The 23643-nt window shown below is 42.8% G+C and overlaps 1 protein-coding gene across 1 annotated transcript in view; it reads right to left on the reverse strand.

Annotated features, from left to right (window-relative positions):
* Positions 1-20109: 20109 nt before the first annotated feature.
* The window catches only part of spata20 (spermatogenesis associated 20), a 54773-nt gene continuing 51239 nt past the window's right edge, over positions 20110-23643 (reverse strand). The window contains exon 16 of the mRNA XM_083993792.1: positions 20110-21172. Coding sequence (XP_083849918.1) covers positions 20981-21172 — 192 coding nt within the window. The 3' untranslated portion in view covers positions 20110-20980. The remainder of the gene's footprint in view (positions 21173-23643) is intronic.

Below are 23643 nucleotides of genomic sequence, written 5' to 3' on the forward strand. Positions count from 1 at the left end.
GATCTTCTCTCCAGTGGAGTTTCTACAGATTTGGCAAATATGTTTTTTGAGTATTAAGCCATTATGTTACTTTGAAGTTGTGTTGATATCTTTTTTTTTGCCTTGGCTTCATTATACAACTCTTTCTACAACATGGGAAAAACATAAATGTGCATGTTTTATGTACAGCAATGTGATCACATTGTACATTGTCCTTCACAACACACATGCACTCAGTGAGGCCTCTCTCCCAGCTCAGCCCCGTCCACTGCGCTCCCCAACCTCCTGCTGCTGTTGACGTCGGCATGAGCGGACCAGTTGGTCCAACTGGCTACGCTCCGAGCGGACGTGGCGGCGCACATTCAGTGCATACAGAACATTCACAGAACTAAACTTTTATATTTTGTTAAAAATTCGAATACTGTAGTGTGATTTTTGTCATTTGCTCTACTGCACTACTACTACTATACAACACAACACTCACTGCTGTTATTGCTGTACACTGCACAGTTCAACCCGAACGCAGTGGTACAGGGCCTTAGAAACACTTTGTACTCTGCCATCACTGAGATCAAGTCTCAGAAAAAGCACAATACCTGTCTGAAGGAGAAACCAAACCTGCAGGAGATTGAGTGGAGGCAGGGGGAGAGCCAACACCAGGCTAAAGGAAGAGAAAAAAGGCTAACACAAAGGCCTACGGTGACATCCTGGACTTACTCGCTCAAAAGAAAGTATGAGTTGAAGAGGAGAGAGGAGGAGTGAGAGGAGGCCAGGTGTGGAGCCCTGGAGGTGAGCCTGCAGGAGAGAGCTCAGAGAGAGAGGACTGGTACAGCAGAGTGATGGAGGAGAGAACATGGCTCAGCTGGAACAGGAGGAGACAGACATTAAACAAAAGGAGAACAAGAGGAGGAAGGAACAGGAGGAGGAAAACATTGGAAAGACAACGAGAAGGTGGAGCAGGAAAGAAGAACGACTAATGAACGAGAGAAAGGACAGCAAGCCAAAGAGGAGGAGGAGGAAGCAAAAGAACAGAGGTACTGGTATGCAACTTATTTTTGTAAAATGCACATACAACATACTTCTGTTTGTCTACATTACACCTGTCTGCATGTATCACTCTTATCAGTGGTGAGGTAACACACACTTAACACACAGTTTTCTGAAAAATGTCAAGTCACAAGGTGAAATGTAGCGCAGTGGTTTGAGCAGGCGCCCCATATGCAGAGGCTATAGCCCTCGCTGTGGGCCCTCTCTCTCTCTATCAAATAAAGGCAAAAATAGCCCCCCCAAAAAAGTCAAGTCACGGGAGAAAATTGAGCGTAAAACCTCCCACACTAGTGTACATGACCCTAAAGTAATCAGTATGAATTCTGACTTGTTTTTGCCTGAATCTGATTACAGTTACAGCTCGGTCACTGTTATGTATCACTTGTACACGACCTAAATAGAAATAGGCCAAACTTACCCACAAACCAGTTTGCTGTGTGGACCACATCTGGCCCATGTGCGACACACTGCAAGTTGGTGGGAAACTACATTTTGAGTATTTGTCACAAAGTGATACAGTATACGGTGCATCAGACCAATTTAGAGATATAGAGTTTTATCAGGTCATTATAATTAAGTATTTTCGTTTTGCCAAAAAACAGCGGAACTTTTATTTTAAAATGGTGAGTTCTAATTTCACCAGTACATCATTGTGGGCCTTATCTTGCACACATAATACGTCCCTACGCTGATTTTGGCCGATACATGCATGTCTATCTAATAATGCAAAACATACTTTAGTGACTAACACAGTAGACGGGGCTCCTTCAGCCCAAAGAGAAACAAAAGGTGTCTTGGTGAGTTCACATGGCCGTCCAGAGTTCAAGTGGGTTTCCTTTCATTCCTTACGTCTCCAGCTTGAGCAGTTTATTATGTAAATGATGCCGTATCATTCATCATGGGACTGTGATGAAACTCGACACACAGGAATGCCATCTGGACACAGATCAGAAGGAAGGAGGGCAGTGGTACCACGGGAACAGATGTGGTATCGTAAGTGGGAGAACATTTCCATAAGCCACTGTAGCGCCATCAGATAGACACACCGACTGGAGGTATTCCTTCTCTGGATAACTGAGCGTGCCTGTTTTCTTTGGAGACATTGAGGGTGTAACCTGCTCCTCGGTGAGTTTTCTGAGCGGGTCTCTCCCATCAGAACAGTCACACTTCATTAACCTGAGAGGAGAAGACAGGGATGTGTACGCGAGTGTGTGTACGAGTGTGTCTCCACACTCTGGCTAGCCTTTGGCTTTTTTCAATGGTCTGGAGAGAGTTACGGCCACAATACCGAGAAGCCATGCAAGTATTTGCTCTTAGCTGCAAAATGTCCAGAAGAAAAATGATCTGCAGCTTTTATCCATGTTCTTTGTGGTCGCAGCACTGTTTAGAGTTTAAATGTCTCATCAAATAGGAATTCCACTTCTACTTTATCAGGCTTATTTCAAGGCACTGGGAGCCTATGAAGTAGCTTGCAGATGTGACATGCCTGCAGATGTTTAAGGCTCGGCTCAGTCATTAAAAATAGCAGATATTATGTAATGGGCTGAGGGTGAAAATTGAGGGTTTGTGTAAATTCATAGAACAATGAAAACACCCATATACCCACATCACATTAGGGAACAGCTCTGATTCATTGTTGGCAGCTTCTTCTCTCCAAACTTTGATCTGGAGAGTCCACTTGGAAAATGTTAGGATATAAGTCCTATACTTTTCCATATCCAAAGATCAGATATTCTTTTTTTCATGAGGCAACAATCAGTCCAAGAAAATGTTGCATTATGGGTCGTTTCTAACCTTAAAGGGGAACTACTATATGCAAGTCCACTCGCTTTTCCGCTGTTTTGGTTACGCTCCTCTCACCCATGTTCATTTGTTCACAACAAAGCCAGCAAAAAAATCAATAAATGGAGTGGTGAATAACGTTACATAACATATACGATGTTACGGCGGTGTGTTTGTGTAGTTTTAACCGTCATAAACAAAAGATTACGGGTTACGGAGCGCGTTTGTGTTGCGGTGTGCAGAGACGAGAGCCGGGACACCGGGCGGCGACCGAGTGACTACACTGATGTTGCAAGGTTGATTTTCAGCCATGAGACGCCAGGTGAAGGCATAGAGCCTCCGTTCTCTCTCGTAACAAGTCACAAGTCATGTAGTTAACTTCTATCACAATTACTCCGGAGCTTTTTAATTAAGGTAAAAAATGTAGCATAGCCATGGGAGAAATCCTGCTTAGTTCCTCTTTAATGTTAACCTGAAGGTTTCTTGTCTTTACTATAGAAATGAACCACACACACAATTGTCTATCTAGCTGTCAAGGTAAACACTGAATGTCCTGCTTTAGATGGTAAGTGAGTATGTAAACGAGAGAAACTCCTCAAATGTTTAACATTAAAATGGAAGAAAATTTACATTTTATGCAAGAAAAGGACCAAAGTATGTTCCGGGACAACCAGATTATGTATGTTCAAAACGTATTTAATCTTTTTACTCTGAGCGTTTTAGTATCTTTCAGTTTCATCTTTAAAAAAGCATTGATGTTTACTGCTGGTCACTTTTTCTCCACTGTAGCAAACCTTCCAATACATTAAAGCTGATCTTTAATAAAGCCTGAATTATTGTGGCGTGTTGATGTGGGGAAACAGCAACTATCTGTACATGCTAGTATCTGTCTTCTCATTATAGAACCCCGGCTTCAAAGCATGACAGCCAGTCAATGAAAATGCAGCCGTAATCAAATTATCAATACCCAGCGCCACTCACAGAATATCAAAGTTGTTATCTGCGTATGCATGAGCAGAAATTAACGCAGTAAATCACAGAGGAGCTCAGATTTAATGAGAGGCTATTTGTTGGCGTGCTGCAAGGCCACCTACAGCTGCAAACACACATCAAAGACACCAGAGTGACTTGATGTTAATATTGACTCTACAGGATTTTCAATCAACAGCAACTTTAATTTTAAGTAACATACAGTTTGAGTTCATCCACATAATCTAGCCATTAATCACCATCATTAATAGGCATGTACCTTTGCAGGCAGAGGAGTGTACTAAGTGTAACATTGCCTTCTTTATACAGTCTAATCATCCATCCATCCTTTACCTACCTACCTTGAACAGAATGCTACGATGCTAGCAGGTGAGATGTTAATCAGATAATTTAGGGTTTCTATGTCAAAATGTGTTAATCAAAACTACAGACAATGCTGTGAAATGCCCTGTATTTATGGTTATGAGGGGAGAATGTGTAGTGAACTGAACATACTTCAGTACAAAGCCAAAAGCTAGCATGATCACCGCCATTAGCTTTTCAGAAATGTGGTCATACGGTACAAGAATAATCGCTGAGGTTGGACGATTTACCCGCAGGGCAGCGTGAATATCTGAACCAAATTTCACAGGAAGCCAAAGAGCTGACATTTCACTCCAAGCCACCACTCACAACCTCAGTGGTGCTGCAAAAAAGTCAGAGGAACAGCAAAATTATTAGCGGTCTTTCATGGTGATCCATCCTGTGATACTCAGAAGTGCAGACCGACGGACTGACAGCACCATCTCTAGCTCCACAGTATGTCCCCTGTCTGATGGTTGCTCTCTCTCTTTCTTACAGTGTCAGTGCTGCTTCTCACCACATCTAAGCTTAATTCTTCCCCTGATGAGTGGGTGTGAGGCTATTTAAGGAATCTGGCTGAACATCTATATTGATCTTTCAGTTACAGCGGGACTAAATCATGAAGCACCATATGCTAACAATGATCTTTCACAGCATGTGTCATACAAAATCTCTTCATGTTTTCATCACAGGGCTGCAGCGTGTTGAAGCTTCACTGACAGAAGAAGAAATGTTGCTCTTAGGTGATTTGCTGCTGATAAGGAATTATGTGTTGCATGCAAGTTTATGGTACATTAACTCCTTTGCAATTAAATTTATTTCAGCAATCAAAAGGTAAAATGATGCCAGGCCACATGTGTGCAGACATGTAACAATTGTTATATTTCCTCCAAATCTTGCTGAATATCCTTTTGATTGTTCTGCTGAATATTTAGTAATTTCATGCCCCGTTCAATCCACCTTTCCTCCTCACTGTAGCAGCATGTGTCTGCTGAGGTGCCTGTTCTCGCTTCAGTGTGGTGTTTAACTAGTGATTTCTGTGGAACAGAGAGAACTAGAGTCCAAAATAGAGACAGAAAGCTCCACCAGTGTCACACCATCCAATTACATCTAATGCTAAGAGCTTTTCCCTTTGTGTCAGTTCTGCTATGTACAGAGACAACCACAACTAACAAAACTGAATAGATCAACAAGCATAATTAACTCTTTCACTGCCAAAGACGAGTTATCTCGTCTTAGCGAATCCAAGCGTAGTCTGCCAAAGACGAGATAACTCGTCTTAGCGTTTTTTTAATTGCAACGCCATGTTGAATGTCTTGCCCTACTCCTCTGTGAAGATCAGACTTGTATCATCAAAATAAAGTGCAGAAAAACACATTTGGATTGAGAGATATAAAAAATATAGCGTGTTTTTCCCCCCTCATGGAGCGGAGCGGGTGTCTGACTGCAGCGGCGCCGCTCCGTGACACTCTGGCCGCCGGTGAGAGCTTCGGGGGCGGCGGCGGGGCTCATGGCGGCTCGGCAGCTCCGTGCAGCTCCGTGATACAAAGCACAAACGTTAGTAACAACAACCCCGTTGATCGTTCGTCGTTAGTCATCAAGAGCGTTTGGAAAGTCGCCAGATTTTGCGAGAAATCACTCGGATAGCAGCTTGAAAATCCCGCGATCTAGTGTGGATGAGGAACGGACGGCGCCGGCGAACGTGACGAGAGGTAAAGGTGGTGGGAGTGTCTGTGAGCAGACTGTCTGTGGCTGTGAGTTCAGGGGGCACGTCAGCCAGAGCTGTAGGCTGTGTGTAGATGTGTGTGTGTAGATGTGTGTGTGAGACAGAGAGAGTGAGTGAGACCGCTGCCTGCTGACCAGAGGAAGCTGGATCTGATCTAAAGCGCCGTGTTTCGGCTACAAAAACCTGTCGAACTGATCCGCGCACACGCGCACACACACAGACACACACGCACGCACACAAACACGCACACGTACATGCACACGCACACGTCACGTACGCACACACACTAAAAAAAAGGAAAGAAAAAGTTGTAACTCAAAGAAAAGAAAGAAAAAAGGCTGAGGTAGTGTGTGTCAGTAGCTAAATGTTTTGTCATCAAAAGTCATTTGTCAGTGTTGATTTAGTTGTTGTTTACAAGAGAACAACTGTACAGATGTTGAGGCGTCACTAAAGCAAAATATAAATGAGCCAATTGTACTGGTTCACCTGAAAATGACAGCCGACACAAAAACCTCTTTTTCTCAAGATTTTGGTGCCAAAATGGCATTTTGGGCTAAACTAACCTATATTCAACCGCAAATTTCACAAGACTGGAACAAGATAGAAACAAACAGTTTTTTTTGCTGGAAACTAGAGACCCTCATCTTTCCTTTGATGGGTTGAATGTGTATGTAGTAACAGTACATAATATATGGTGGGTCTACGGAAATCAGTCAAAAAGCTGGAAAAAGCCTGGCAAGCTGGAGGAAGCTGCTGTGAGAATGGCTGGCAGTCAAAGAGTTAATGCCTTTTATAACTCTAATATCTTATGTTTTAAGTTCTGATCTAGATCCATCTTTTTATATGTTTTCCATTGTTTCCACTCATTGCTGAGATCTGAGTCAGTGGCTGCATTGTTAATTCATGAGTATGAATTTCTGAGTCTGGGCCAAAAACATGTTTTGTGTGGTCAAAGAGACTTTAACCTATAGGCCTAAATTCTAATCATTTGTCAAGTGAATTTGGATAACTATTAATGGACTTCATTCTTGGCATTTTCCGTCCCAATTTTACCAGATTCTCCCTCCAGATGATTGTCAGCAGGTAGGACTGACAGATCAATTCTGTTTTCATTGTCATCACGATATCAACATGCACAATGAACACATCGAAAAAGGTGGCCTGAAATGCAATAAGCAAGTTTCATTTACAGGTGTGTGACATGCCTTCACACTCCCTTCACTATACCAAGGGGGCAGTTGTCGGTCTGAGAAGTGAAGCTCACTTCCGCGTTCAAAAAACTGCAACCCCCCCGGCTTCCTCTGGGGGCTGGTGTCAGAAGGGAGCATTCCCCATAGACCCCCATGTTAAAATCGCCGATTTTACATCCTCAGTAAACATGTTAAAAGCCTGGTGTCAGAACGTTTTTTTTTCTCAATCGATAGTTTCTACCCCCGCACACACTCTGAGGGGGGTGGATTTTTTTTTAACTCTACCGTTTTACTGTTATTAGGTTAAAACCCTGGCCAATTAGGGCGCGGAAACGTTGAGTGACAGGTCCGAGCAGCTCCGTGGACAGCTGCTTCGAGGCCAGTGGGCGGGTTCTCGGCCGGCCAATCCAACATGGCGCTGTTCAGGCCGCCATTTTGAGTCACAAAAACGACTCCCCAAAACCAATGGGTGACGTCACGGACGCTACGTCCATTCTTTTTACAGTCTATGCACTATACACCTCATTACTGGGACCTGAGCTACACAGCTACAGTAGACGTAGCTAATGTAACAACAACAACAACTCCATCAGGTCCCTCAGATACCACGTCTGAAACGTGCCCACATGGGATCCATCGACTATTTGTTCTGGCGCAACTTCTCGTGTTCAGTCGACTTATACAGTATAATGTTGTAGTGTGTTTACAGTGCGCAAGCTTTCCACTGTCTCACTGTTTTTGGTGTATTTGTGTGGCATACAGTATGTAATACAGCGTTTTGAGTCTTTTTCAGAAAGACACAGGAACTGTATGGTTAATGTTCATACCTGAATATTTTATTTATTTATCATCATCATCATCATCATCATCATCATCATCGCAGTATTGAGCTGTGTCATCTCAGCACATTTTGTTAATATCATGCAGGTCTACCACCAGGCTTCATTTAGCTTTCTGGCTACAGAACTCAGCTCTCCCTGCAAAGATCTGTTCAGATTTCACTCCAGGAGGTTGGAGTTCCTATACCTGTGTATTCTCAGGTCGTGCAAGAACACACGCTTAATCCATTTTAAATCAAAAACATGTTCCTGTTTTACACTTTGGTCTGCTTGATATTCAATGTCTATGAACACTGCGGGCAAAGACAGAATCCCTGCCCCTGGTCAATAATGAATTAATACACAGGTGTATGGAGAACCACTAGCCAGCCAAACCTCACAACCGACAGGGCTAAATCAGCACTGATCAGCAAATACCAGGGTGACCCAATCACAGGCCCAGCAGTGAGAAAGACCTGCCTCCTCACTGTGCACTGGTCTGACTCAGCACACAAACAAGAGAACATCGTGAGGTTGACCATGTGGGTGTGACCTGTACGTTGTTCCTGCATCGCTCCACTGCTAGCTGCCCATGGCCATACTGTAATTAATTAATGATGCTCAGACCTCTGTGATGAACACGTGAGGGAGGCGATGCCTAACAATCGATGCATGAATTACAGTTTGATGCCAAAGGAACAGAAGCTAACCCTGCTGAGGTGGAAGCATGGCAGCTTGGAGACCAGCTGCCTCCATCAGAAGGTGGAAGGGGGGTAGACAGTCGCTCCCCACCTCAAGGCACTCCACCAAGGAAAAAGGCCAACAGAGTCAATTGTTTGGAAGTTAATGTTGACACACTCAGTACTTTTACATGACTGTGTGTTAGTGTGACTAATTGTGGTACTCCGACTAACACCAGACAATACATGTGAAAGTGAGTGAGTAAGACAGAATTATTTCTCAAAGTCAGACGATGACACCAAGATAATGTGGTTGGGAGCTGAGTTGCTCCTGCATGTTTACCTCAAAGACAAACAGGCCTAAGTGCTCTGAGCATTTCCCTCCCCAGACTTTGACTCAGGGGTCAAACAAAATGTAACAGGAAGAAGATGCTGGTAACAAATGCACAGCACGTACAAAGTTTACAGAGCTGCGAAGTTGTCCATATCTCTACCACGCTTTAGTCAATAAACAATTACATTCCTGTGTTTGTGCACTGGGACAAGGACAGAAGTCCAATTAAATGGCACAGTTAAGCTATAACATAGTCCCGACTTAAAAAGTACATGTTTTTTTTTTATATATATATATATTTTTAGGGCATTTTTGGCTTTATCTGATAGCATAGTTGAGAGAGACAGGAAATGGGGAGGCAGAGAGAGGGGGAACGACATGCGGTAAAGGCCTGCAGCGAGGACTGTAGCCTCTGCATATGGGGCGCCTGCTCCACCCACTGTGCCACATGACGCCTTAACTGTATGTTAATGTTCTGACTGAGGTTAACGTGTGGCCCACAGGCTGGGGCCCCGACACCACCAGGATGAGCAGAGGATGCCCCGTCTACAAACACCCTCCCTGTAGCCAAGGTGGCTGTCAACATACTCTGTAGGGTGTTTTCCCTCTGGCAATGGCAAGTGTGGCCTTTCATCACCTTGATGGGCTGTTTGTCAGTGACAGAGGCTCCAGGACAGGGCTCACCTCACCCCCTCCAGACAGAGGGCTTCCAGGTGGATTATGGATGTGATGGAGGAGGCATACAGGTCAAGACGACTGCCCTCGCTTGTTAATATCAGAGTTCACTTCACGAGAAGCCAGGGCAGTACTATGGGAGATATACTAGAGAGATACTTGGCCTGTGAGATAGGCCTCATTCAGTGTTGGCAAATCATACAGTCATTGTTAGGTGTGTGACTTTTGACTTGCGTCCAAAATGAGTGGTAAAACTGTTGCTTTAATCTCACCAGTTCCTTTGGAGACTATATTATCAGCTCAGCTGAAAGCCCAAATATTGTCCAAATAAACTGCAGCCAGCTCATTGTGTGAATGGAGCCTTCATGGCCCCTAGAGCAGCACCCTGACTCGGAGCTGTGACTTAGCACAAGTGTCCAGCGTCACATTGTCCCACAGTCCACCTCAGTGCTGGAGCCATCTCAACAGATGGCCGGAGCCCGTTGACATTTGGGCATCACTATTCTCCTTCCATTTCTGTTAAACTCTCAAATCCTGCAGTTTACACGTGTCGACAAATGTCATCAAATGTCGAGCAAATGTCAAGGGCTCAGACACCAAGACGGGCACGGCCACTTGAATGTGTGTGTGCAAACCGTGCACGTAAAACCACAAGATGTTCAACTACTTGAATATAATCTCCCTTATTTCTTCGGCCAAAAGTTTAATTGTAAGAAAGATACAAGAGAGCAGACTCAGCACATACACTGGTATAATTTCATGTGTAACTTTATGTGAACTGACCCTGACTATTTGGCTCAGTAAAAAACAATACGATTTTATCTTTCAAAAACAGCCATATTGATTCCAATTTAGGGAACAAATTGAGCAGCAGGGAGCTTATAATCACCCTGTTGTCTTGTGCAAATGCTTATGTTTCTCTCACCAAACGCGATGCAAAAACTGTTGATGCTGAGTAAGAGAGGAGAGGAAGGAAGTGAGGAGGGAAATGGAGAAGTGTGGATTTGGGCAGAGGGGAAGGAAGGATTTAATGAGCATCTTCTTCTCTCTACTTTCATCTCCCGGCTTTCATCTAACTAGGCTAACATGATGAACTAGTCGCCCTGTTCCCCCTCAGTCTCCGTTGCTCTAGTTACCTCCCTACCCACCACACAAACCGGGCCTGACAATACATGATAAATCTACAGGATGAGGAGGAGAGAAAGAGAGAGTGAGGGAGATGGAGCGAGTGTGTTCACTCCGTCGTGCTGATAAAATGCTGATCAGCTCTCTCATGTTTCTTCTTCCTCACCCACTTTTTCTCCTCGGCACCAATGAGTGGATACAAGTGACATCTGTTTTTTACCATCCTTTTTCATTAAAAAAAAAAAAATCTAATAAAATAAATAAATAAAAATGAATCCCAACCTGCTTGACTCACAGCTACACAGCTGGACTACTTTAATTGCCATTCTGGTCAGGGTCTCCTAGGAGTTTGTTTTTCATTCAATACCCATAAAACATGATGACTGATGCACCTCCGTTCCAAGGCAAATGAGAAAATATGAGATCAATTTCCTCTCTCGATGATGTCCATTTTAAAATTTCATAACACACACACACACACACACACTTAGCTGAGTTGTATCAAAAATGCCTGGGAGTTAAGTGCAAGCAAGCTACTCCCACCACTGGTCAAAAACAAATGCCACATACAGTAACTGGACCATGTATGGGTGCTGACCATCAGAGTCAAGCCACACCTCTTGTTACTGCCGCTCAACCAGCTGCTGTGGTTCCCAGCTGCTGTTAACCTGCAGTGAAGCAGAGCACTGCTCCCAGTTCAGCCTGACTGCCACTGCAAATAAACTACTTTCATTATTACTATAAGAGGCAGAGGAATGACTGAACATCTGACACAGGTTGACTTTGTATATAAACACATTGCGCTGTAACTTTATCATGATGGAGGAGAGCGACTCGAAATGAGGCTTCATACTAGACCAATGACATGTCATAAAGAGGGAATTAGAAATAAAGACCTGTCTGTTACATGCTGGAGTTGAGGTAAATAAAGCTTTCAATCTCTGTGATGAAAAACCAGTTGAACATCATTCACTTCTAACTTTATGTCCGAGTGTTCATTGTTCAAGTAAAATACACATAGTTGAATCACATTTTTTATCATGAGTTCATTTTCCTCCCTCAGTGTGGTTTGTTTGGGCAGGTGTGAATGTGGTAGTTGTGCTCAGTGATCACCAAAAGCGGGCCAAACGTGCACCGAGACCTGGTCTTGGTGTGCTTCCAAACGGACTCTGGAGAGGTTTGTGGTGAGAACGTGAGCCGGTCTTGATCCGACCCAACCACTGGAACTGCTGTACATTTTTGGACTAAACCAGCTAGTCAGCTTAAAGTGGTGCATAAAAACAATGTGATATGACGAGGGCTGCGATCAGATTGTGCAGTTGTCTCTCCATTGGCAGAATACATTAACTCACAGGTGTGAATACACCCATAGTCTCTAACTTAAGCCGCTTTCCCACTATAATTAACGGGTTGACGCAGGTTTTTTAAATGCTGGTCGACTTGCGAACAATGATCTCCAGCTGGCGAGCTGCGTGGCCATTCACCCCCACCACAGCGCATCTAGTGACAGTGCAACAGAAAACAGCGAAGTAGGCCTAAACAACTGAAAGCAGCACGGAAGCGCTGGTTAGGTGTCTTTTCCTGTTTCGCACTTTTGTCCCTCCTCAAAATGATCAGAACGCAGCGCCAATTAACAATTTTTGAGTGCTGATGGAACACAGGCGATTGAATTTGTGGCAGAGATGGAAAAGAGTCGCTATACGTCATCAAGTAAATTAGCAGGTTGACCAGGTGTAACGCTCCCACAGCAAGCCAATCGGAGGCAAGCGGCAAGCCCAATAAAACCCGCGTCAATTGCAGAGTCGCTTGACGTGGGTGGCTGAGTCTTTCCCACTGCCGTCAGAAGCCATTTGTTAGTGAGTTTAAGCTGTTTTTTTGGGTCAGTATGGTGATTTTGTCAGTTGACATCGCAATCACAGAAATCTGTATTTTGGAGCCTTGGAGGCAACATTCCAGTCTCTTCTTTTAAATTTGTTCTATTGTCTGACACGGACAGAAAAACATGGAAATGAGAAGTAGGAATTTTAACCTATTCTTGTTCATGTTTGTGATCCCAATTTCATTCATTTCCCTCTTCTTTTTCTGGTAGTCATGGGCTTCCATTAATCCCAAGGGTGAATACAAAATACACCTGTCTCACAGAACATTTCATGGTGAAATTTATAGACTGCTGTGGTGGCTCTGAAATGTTTTTTCTTGCTCTCATGAGGCAAAAGGAATCTCTGCTCACATTGTTTATAATATCTAATAATATCTCTACTGGCGCAGTAGTTTATATCCACCACAAAGCTTTATGGTGCAGTGTTGCAGCTGGAAAAGGGAACGCAGTAACAGGAGGGCGGTGGTAACGCTCACACAAAGTGACTGCGTGGCAATAAAACGAGTTAGAGGGGATCCCACCTCAAAAAGAAGACAGCCAGGGTTCTACGCCGCACTGAGACCATAATCGTCTACGAGGTGCAGTAATAAAAATCATTACAGTGTTTTCTCAGGCATCTCACCTCATAATTCTCTCAGCCTATCTCACTCTAAATCATCGACCTGGTGACATTTTGTTCTTTTGTTTGCCCCTTTCTCCTCACTCGCCCCCACATTATCACTCCTCCCCCTGGTGTCACACTCAAACAGTTTAACGAGAGACAAAGTGACTTTTTCCATAAAATATACAAATTAACATCCTACTAAGATGCAAAGGCATTCAGATAACAATTATATAAAATTATATTAGCCTACAGTGTAGCCTATAACAATTTGTAGAGAGAAGGCTGCCACTTCAAAACACCAGCATGTGTAGGAGGAGTTCAGTTCAAGAGTCTACAGTCAAGCTCTGTGAGGGTGTGTTGGTGCTGAGGTTGCCACAGCAGCACTTTGAGCTAAATATGCTAAGATGCTCATAAGTGCCTGTTCACTGCCACCTGCAGCTGCACAGGTGAACCAAAATATTATAAGATGATGCAAACAGGTTAAAGATTACCAACAAGAGACGTTTGTGTTAAACAGAAATTAAGGTCACCATTAACAAACTAAGGTAAAAGAGATAAAACACAAATTATGTCAGTACATGAGGTTCCATGAGGTCACAACAGCCATAATTCAGCACAAGGGCTGTGTGAGGACAAAATTGACATAAAGGTCACTCCAAATGAGATGAACAATAGCAAAGACCAACTTCAATAAAAAGCAATTACAGTAAGTGAGAAAATAGCAGAGGCCTGATGGCCAAACTGAAAGTAACAGTAATGCATGACGTCATGTAGACCATGCAGCATGAATAAGGTCTCCTAACCTGATGCACCAGGCTAACCAAAACTACAGTGTGTGTCAAGTTAAATATGCTGGAACTAACATCACAGGTTTAAGTAGGATCATGACCAGGTGACAGAGATCTAGATTATGAAAACAACACTGAAGTCAGACGATGCAGGAAACTTGTCTGTTATTAGCCTAACTCCTGCTTAGATAATGAACGGGGAGGAGAGGGCTCATCTTACCAAGAGTAAAACAAAGCTCCTTGACCTGTAATGAGCATGAGGCTTCACACTAACATGGACAAACAGGTGCAGATAGGCTGAAGCAAACTTTCTTCCAGACCATATCCTTGCTACACTATATTAAACTGGTGTAATTAATGCAATAAGTGATGAGCAGTCTTGGAGCTTCTAACAGTTGTGTTCAAGAAGTTTTTCTCTGCTCTGTAGACCTAGATGTGATTGCAGCGTGTGCATTAGCTTACCGAGACTGGGCCATGGGGTCTGAGAGCTGAGCAGGACTGTGCGAGGCGGCTGTCTGCAGCATGGAGCCTTGGTGCAGCGTCAAGTCGGCCTGGGCTGGGACGTGTTGAAGTGGTCCAGGACTCCAGGTGCAGTCCGAGGTGGAGTGGAGAACTGGCTGAAACTGTTGACTTTTCGGAAGAAGCCGAAACAAGATGGACGCAGGCAGCCATCACCTGAACCTGTCGCTGAGCCGGGGAGAGCCGGGGGAGGACTGGAGCAAAGCAAGGCCCATAGAGTGTAAATAAAAATGCACGGCCTAATGTCGAGAGGCGCGAATCAGCTGATGTGTTGAAGTTACTGTCAAGCAAGAGTTGTTTTTGTTGTTTTTTCTAACCTGTCAAAAGTAGCGGAAGCGACGCGACCTCCTGCAGAGATACGTGCTGGGATTCACTACCTGCCCAGGTGCTCACAATTGAGACGCTGATTGTGGGGAAACGAACTGATGTAACGTGATTGGCTCGTATAGCTCATGGAGAGATGTGATTGGATTGTTTTGGGAGTCAGGTGATTAACTAAGAGCGGTGGGAAGAAGATTTTAACTACTGTAACTTGCTAACTAAGCATAACTGCAGACAGTGTTTAAGTGTAACAAAGTAGGAATGCTTTAATATCTAATGGTGTACAGGCTAAAGCACAAATATTTCGTGCAAATACAACCTTACTGTAATGAAATATTTCAAATCAAATTTGTAGGCTACTTGTACTTAACTTTAAGTTAGTTAGTTGTTATTGCAAAATAAAGGTTGGTGAATGAATTCTCCTTGACTGCAGGTAAATGCAACATCATAGGCATCTGTTGCATGGGCTCTGCTGTTGAAGTTACAACTCAAACAATAAAGGTTTTTTTTAATCAAAATTCTAATTGTTCACTTTTTTAACCTTTACTTGTAAAATTCTAAAATGGGCTACATAATGTAAGAAATTTACTTTTGATACAGTAAGATACTGTAAGATTTTAACTGAAGTGATATCCTATTCTAAAAGGTGACTTCTTCTATCACAGTCATTTTGTGGTAAGATGGTTGTACTCTTACTCAGCTATTGCCTACGCTTTGTTTCATTACACTTCATTCTGATGGAGGCATAAATGTCCGCATAATAGTTTATGCAAGTCCGTCTGGGAAGAGATGACATTGCCTATTTCATTGGAAAAAGTGGACAATATAAAAAGGCAGCATCCTCTGAAAAATGAAGCATGAGATACTGTAGGCTATAATAAAAGGTGTTCAGAAGGGTTCTGTATCCGTAATCATTTTTGTCTAAGCTTGTACAATGTAGTTTCTACCTTTAAACTTCATTTGTTGGATTGTATTTCCAGCTAATAGGATGGGTGTGTTCACAGACTTTCTGGAAGATTTAGCATGTGGTTAAGTTTGTATAATTACAGGTTGGTAAGAAGATGAGGAAGGAGACATTCAACTCCTGACTCATTAGCATCTCTGGATCTGCTACAGCCAATATAATTGTCTAATCATGACAACTGACAACCAGCCAGCTGCTATCAGCTTGGAGATCCCACCCGGCTCAGACCATCCCCGCTGGGAAGATGCACAACAACATAAACATGATGCAGCCACAGATGTTACATTCTCCATACTGGTGATCATGTTAAATTTGGGGCTTGGTGTTTTTCATCCAGACTGCGACGTTGACTCCATTACCTCTCCAGCTCCTCCCCGGCCTCCGGTTGGCTCGACACTATCCAGCTGGATGCCCTCTGCTGCTTGACTGCTTTTGACATGCCGCTGCCTCTGATGTAGCCTGAGCCATGATCCAACCCTGCTGTAGCATTGGCTGAAATGTCACAGAGAGCAAGACAAAGTGGGGATGATACTGCAAGGTTATGAGAGTAAGAGAAGCTGACAGACATATAAATTCACCAAAAATGCTGTTTTAGAGCCGTGTACTATATACGGCGCAGTAATGTGGGAAATGAGTGGATTTATAGCTGTTTGTTATGATGCTGTGTCTGTTTCTATCTTCCTATCCCTCCCACTGACTCCAGAGGAAGTGATGATGAATGCGAATAGACAGATCTTTCTTCACTTCCATCACCACCTCCCACAACAATAACCTCTAATCGATCATTCGCAGCATCACCCTGGGCATTCTGACAGACCACACTTCTTAAGAGCAAATCACAGAGTACTCAAATTTGCTAGTGTTCTTAAAGAAGCAGTGATCGCTGTTTGAGCACTAAAATGGATTCAATAAACTATGTGATGTCAAAAGCATTAGTCATACACTGTAGTGACAAACACACATACTGTATTTATAACGTGGATCCAGAGGTCTGCAAACACTTACTGTGGATATATCAACTGTTTTCACATAAATGCACAAAAATAGTTTTGCATCTCAGAGTTGCTGAAGTGACAAACACATTTATTTCTAATAATGTAATATAAGTTACATCAATGGAGGGAAATTTTCAAGATGCTTCCTTGAGCTTAGTATTAGAAGATGAGAACAAGAGCATCCATGCCCCCCTCCCCTCCCCTCCCCTACCTACCCTCTGCCTCCTAATGTTCTCCTCTCTCCAAGTTAGTCTGTCGCTGTTCTCAGACTCCTGTGGCCTCATTATCACATAGAAAGACTGAAACACAGGAGCCATATCTGACAGAAAACACAACAGCACACACACACTAGCATGACTTAATAATGTAAAACCAGGATCACGAAACAAAAAAGCATATAGAAAATAATGAGATTTCATCCACACTTGTCAAAAAACCTGCAAGTATAACACTATACACATAGATTAGCTCACTTTTCTATATCCAGAATATTGTACAGTGCATATTACAACAATTGCAGTATGAGTTAGCAGAATAAGTTGATAAGTGCCTCCTCATCTTGTTTAATCATTGACACTCCTTGTTAAAGAAAGCTGTACAGATGTATAACATGTGTATATTTCATAAAATATATCTCTCAAATCAGGTCTATAAAACATAAAACACATTATTAATTTACAAGTGACAACTAAATCTAGATTTCATACATTTAAGTGTCTCCAAACTGTACAAAGGAACATGTATTCATCTTGTCAAGGTGATATCAAGATTTAATTTTTGAAAAGCTATTCATGCTTTCTCAAAATTTATAGCAGATACTCAGGATGGGTTCATAAGTCTGCATCTTGTAAAAGCCAATCTTACTTTTTTCCCCTCCAGATAACAGAAAATACAGGATTCTAATTAATGAATGTGATGAGGAGAGATAATTTGTTATCTTGGAAATAAAGCGCTGCTGCAAATGAATGAACGGAGACAGGCCGCTGCTGCTGCAGCTGCTTTTCATCCTATCACGATTATTACAATTCTGCACTCAGTAAAATGGCAAGTAAATGATCTCCAGCAAGTCCAGCTGCTCACCTTTTAACTATGAGAACTCACTCCCTCAATTTTTACCATAGCTTCATTGGCCTCTCATTGCTTCCAGAATATAGTTTGAAATTCTACTTATCACTTATGTGTTCGATGGATTTGCTCCAAGCCGTCTCTGACCTTGTCACCCCCTATGTACAAGGGCACACTTCCTGTGGGTCAGCAGAAATAGCTCTTCTGGCACTACCTTGGAACTGCAACAAAGAGTGAGTGTGCCATTTGCTGGCACCAGTACAGTGGAATCACTTACCATTCACAATCTACACTGCTGCTTCCCTACTTCTGCTTAAGCATCAGCTAGAAACACACCGTCAAACTGACTGGGATGATTAGATATCTTCTGGACCATATTATATTTTATTTATTTATTTCATCACTGAATACCATTCAAGCACATATTGTTTGTATATTTATCTAACAATAAAGTCATTATCAATATTATCACTGATCTGTGCTGTGTAGATTATTGCTCCATAATTAGTGGGCCAACAGGTTAGCTGGGGTCAGCCATTAATCCCAGAGCTAATGAAAATTTAGCTTGCGCAGCTCATCAAAACAATTAGTGCGGAACAATAATGAGACAAGTGATGGAATTCAAAAGGGAGGGGGGGTAACAAATGGTGCATGGTAGCAAGGGTGTAAGGGAAGAAAAAAAAGATTAAATAAACGAGGAGACAGCAGTTCCAACGTGATTACATGCAGAGGCACAGAGAGGGAGAGACTCGAGTGTGCCTGTAACCAGAGATAGATGGGTCCCAACCTGGTGGAAGATGATAGGGTGAGACACGGAGAGAGGGAAGAGGAGATAAGAGTGTGGAAGCATTTGGTGGAAATACATGAAAAGGATCCCCAAAGTGACAAAAAAAAAGCGTGACTGTTCCCAAACTGACAGGTTAAGAAAAAGTGAGGTCGGGACACGATGGAGCTAAAATGGAACAGAGTGATCCCTCTCTCCTATCTGTCTGACTCTGTTCCTCCTTCTCCTCCTCCACACCCTGTTTTTCCTCTCTCTTGTCAAAGAAAAGTAGAGAGCAAGGGAGAAGGAAAGTAAACAAGTGCAGATGGCCTAGGTGTTCTCATAGTATATTGGTGGATAAGAAGGTTGTGTGATGGAGGAATCACGTTTCCCCCCCCCCCCCCACCCTCGTTGTTTCTTCACCATCGCTTCCACAGCCCAGAGCTGCGCCCTCCGAGACAAACTCCCTCGCCTCAACATTAGCAGTCCATCTGTCTCCCCCTCTCCTACATAGACATGTATACACACTATCTCCCATGTGTCCCCCTCTCGTTATTACACACAGTCACACAGAGTTTACATTACCTTCATGCATCATGCTGGAGGGGAGAATACACAACAGTGAGTTTCTCCGTGTATGAGGATTATTTATAGTATAAAAGCATAGAGTCGGACTACTAGCACTTTCATATGTTCCTTCTGGAGACTTCCTTTCTTAGACTTAGAGAAGGAAAAACATTGTAAAAATGTCAGTATATATTCTAGTATTTCTCCAAAATTCTTTCGTGCTGCATTCAGGGACGGTGTGAGTCTAAAATATGTTAATGAAGACCCTGTGTAGCGTTCTCCAGAGACCTAAGCTTTGTCGTTCAAACAAACAAGGAAACACATTTTTTTTTAAGTATTTTTGGGGTTTTTTTTCGCCTTAAACGGAATGCACAGTCGAGAGAGACAGGAAATGGGGAGGTAGAGAGGGGGGGATTCGAACCGGGGCTGCCTGCAGTGAGGATGGTAGCCTCAACACATGGGGGGGCTGCTCTACCAACTGAGCTAAACACCGCCCCGAAAGAAACTAATTCCATCACTGATGATAGTAACAATGATTTTTCACCACACACAAAGTTATAGTCATGGAGTTCCACAAGGTTCTGTGCTAGGACCGATACTTTTCTATTTATACATGCTTCCTTTACAGTAGGTATTACCACATGGAATGACTGACAGCTGTATTCATTCATTTTAAGCTATTCTTGGACCAGCCTCTATCCCCTTTATTATTCATTCCAGGCTGATGGACACCCACCCTCAGTCTGGTTTAGTTGGGGGTTTCTTCCTTTTAAATTGAGTTTTTCCTCCCCACTGTTGCAAAGTGTTGCACATTGTAGGAATATTTTTGTTTCTGTATGCTGAGTGGCGTTACATGAATAAAATTGGATAGTATTCAAGTCTTATGTGTCGTGTTGTTCCACAAGAATCATAATTTCAAACATTCAATCAAAAAATGAAACAAAAACTGCTTGTAAGAGAAATCTTTATTGTTCAGGGTTGTGCGTATACATGCTGTGCGTTGTTGTCTACACCTCAAGAAAAGTCACAAGACATGAGGAACTGCAGCAGCACAGGAGAATCCAAGATAACAGACAGCTGAATGAGTGTGAGAGCAGATGTTAAATGGAGGCTCATTAGAGAGCAGCTCCTTCACAGTGACGATACTACAAAATAAATAAAATGCACACTTTTTGGACTTTTAAAATGTATGTACATGGAAAAATACAAACCTAAAAAACCAACCTTTTTTTTATTCACTCAAACACACACTCTTACAGCCAAGGCAAGCAGGCCTCCCCCGTCAGATCCATGTGACATGGACATGAGAGCTGAAACACAGGGGGAGAGGACAACATGGCAGACTGATCCATCAGTAAAATACAGTCCTTCCAACTCATCCATGTGTTTTCAGGTTAACATCTATTGAGAGTCAGTGGTGTACTTCTGGGCTAACAGTCAGGCCAGGACATTTTGGCCAAGTGCTGCATATTTTCAAAAGGCTGCCACTGCTGCTGTGCATATTTCTTTATAAGGATATTTGTATACCTGGATTTCAATATGGCTGCATTGATCAGAAAGCCTGCTAAGATCAAATGTGAGGTGATATTTGAGGTAATACTTTGCTGGTTTTGCTTACACAGAGCTGGAGTTACAGGTTTGACCTTAGTCACCTCATGGTAACCACTCCTACTAATCTAGCGTGTCCACTTTTTAAAGCGCTGGTATTTAATTATGGCAAAGAAAGAAAGAAAAAAGACTAGATCTGGGGCTGCGTACTGACAGCGTGCAGTCTTTGAGGAATATTAACCTCCTGGTAATTATCAGACAGTGAAATTCTTTGGGTTGTCATTCTGCCTGTGCCTCCGTGGTGCCGTCCAGCAGCAGGCGACGCAGCTCCTGGGGGTCAGTGACGGGCAGGGAACAGGTGAAGTCCTGGCAGACGAAGGCTGTGGCCTCACCAGCCTGCTGCGACATGGAGGAGAGGGCGGGGAGGCGCTGGCGTAGGAAACTGTCGTCGCTGTCAACGAGCATCAAGACCTGAACACAAAAGAGGTAAAAATGGAAGAAAAAGGCTCAGTTTGAATAAACATCTCTCATGAAGTAAAATAAAAGGTTATCAGATAATATAGAGCTGATTACATTACAGACAATGAATTTCAGTTTACATTCTACAGTTGTTTCATGTATGTCATGATTGATTCATATGCATTTGGATTTGTTTACAGAGTTTTTTATAAGAGCAATGAAGAGGCAATACCTTTATAACTTTATTTTCAATAAGCTAAATGGGTCTGTGACTACCTCTGGAGATGGTTTGAGAAAATAGAGTCATTTTATGTTTCCTTTCTCCATATGGCAGCAGTCCCGTCACCAAGGAGGAAGGTTACCGTATTGGAGTTTGTTCAGGGCTTTAAACCATGTTTTATACTTTTAGAGCCAGATGTTTTTTTTTTCTTTTTTCTTTAATGCAAATTCACCCAAAAGCAAAATAGACCTAAAAATAACACATTCAGTTGTGGGTCAATGGGTAACACGGTCTGATGCCCTCAATAGTGGAGAGACAATTGAGTGGGTGGACAAAATAGAGCAGTGTTGCCCTGTCACACATGGAAAAACATTCAAATGTATGAATTTATTGATGAGTGTGTGGCTCAGAGTGGCAAGAAAAGAGAATGGAAAGAGACGGCCTGTCTTTACATGTTTGGATTGACACGTGTCTTTCTGTAGATGTCATAGTGGGGACATTTCTGTTGAGCCATGCAACTTCACTGGGCTGTGTGATGGTTAAACTGGGTTTTATGTGTGTGGAATTAGGAGGTGGGGTTTAGCTTTTGATTTTCAGTTGCAATGGTTAAATTTATGAAAGATGGGCTTTGGGGGGTACATGATATAAAAAGAGAGTCCCCACAACTACAGAAAGAACCAAACATGTGCGTGTGTGTGTCGGTGATGGTGGTCTTGGACAGGCAGCAGAGCGAAGTCAAACAGGGCTGCCCTGTCCATCCCTACGGCGGCTTCCTGTCAAACACGTGTCATTTCCTCCTGGCCCCGCACCACCCCTGGTTCGCAACGCGGCAAGAGATGACAACATATACGGCAAGCGCAGACAGAGTGGTAAAAGGAAGGCGAGGAGGAGGAGGAGGGAGGAAGACAGAATGAGGAGAGAGGTCTGGAAACACATGTCATGCAAGGTGACGTCCTGCCAGAGAAGGCATGACATGTATGGTTGGTGAGTGACAGAGTGGAGGGTCAATATGAATGTATTACAGAGTACAAAACTACTGAAGCTTCTTGGCTTTGTAGCTGAGGTGGTAAACGCCAATACACCTTGCAGGAAAAAAAAAACACTTAACAGCTATGATAAGGAAAACTTCTCACTTTAAATCGTCTTATTTTTTTTTCTTTTATCTTGTTGAGTCAGCTGCGACACAGTGCTGATGATTTGGACCCGTTCCACTGTTCTCTTCACTTTTAAAACTATCCCCCAGCCTCTGTAGAGCAGTGCCAGATAACTCAGACAATGGATCAATTTAGAAACTCTGCATCTCTTTTGTCCCTGTGTCAAGAGTTTAAATACTTTCTTGTGCCAAAAAAAGAAAGAAAGAGTGCTTTAGGCTGCCTGTGTGACAGCGGTGTTTACCTATATCACTGAGTGCTGCTATTATAAGGTTAGAAGGTCCAACAGTGTCTGTTTACATAGCTTTTGTTCAGATTATAGCTGATTTACATCAACTACTTAAGAGGTAAGGTATGTTGCATGGTTAATTTACTCTTTAGTCTGAAACATTCCTTAAAAAAGCATTTTATTAAAAGGGATAGTTCAAAATTTTGGCAAATTTGTCCATTGCCATAATCCTTATAGTTTTAGGAGTAGGTTCGTTACCTTTAATTGTCGGTGCAAGCTGTTTATAGAACAGCAGAGCAGAGCCGTGAGCTGCTCAGAGCTACACTACGGAGGCTAATGGGATTTCTTGGTTTCCCCTCATCAAACTCATCAAATACACAATCCAACAACTCAAAAACGCTCTTGTGGACAAGTTGTGACCTGCACATTCACCACGCTATGAGATAATAACGGAACATTATGAGACAGAGTTGTTTTCAAGGTAAATTCATGCAAAATCGCTGATGTGCGTTGCCATCTGGAGCAGTTTTTCGACAAGCAGTCTCTGCATTTGCCTCGAAAACAACTCGTAACGTTCCATTATTATCTCATAGCGTGGTGAATGTGCAGGTCACAACTTGTCTATGAGAGCGTTGTTGGATTGTGAGTTTGATGAGGGAAACCAAGAAATCCCATTAGCCTCGCTCTGAGCAGCTTGCAGCTCTGCTCCAACGTTCTAAAAATGATTTGCACCGACAATCAAAGGTAACAAACCCACTCCGAAGACTATATAGGGATTATGGCAATGGGTCAATTTGCCAAAATGTTGAACTATCCCTTCAAGTATGTGGAGTTGGCGTGTTATAAATTCAATGTTAAGTCCAACTTTTCAGTAAATTTAGAT

Source organism: Trachurus trachurus, assembly GCF_905171665.1.
Source record: "Trachurus trachurus genome assembly, chromosome: 19".
NCBI classification, from domain to species: domain Eukaryota; kingdom Metazoa; phylum Chordata; class Actinopteri; order Carangiformes; family Carangidae; genus Trachurus; species Trachurus trachurus.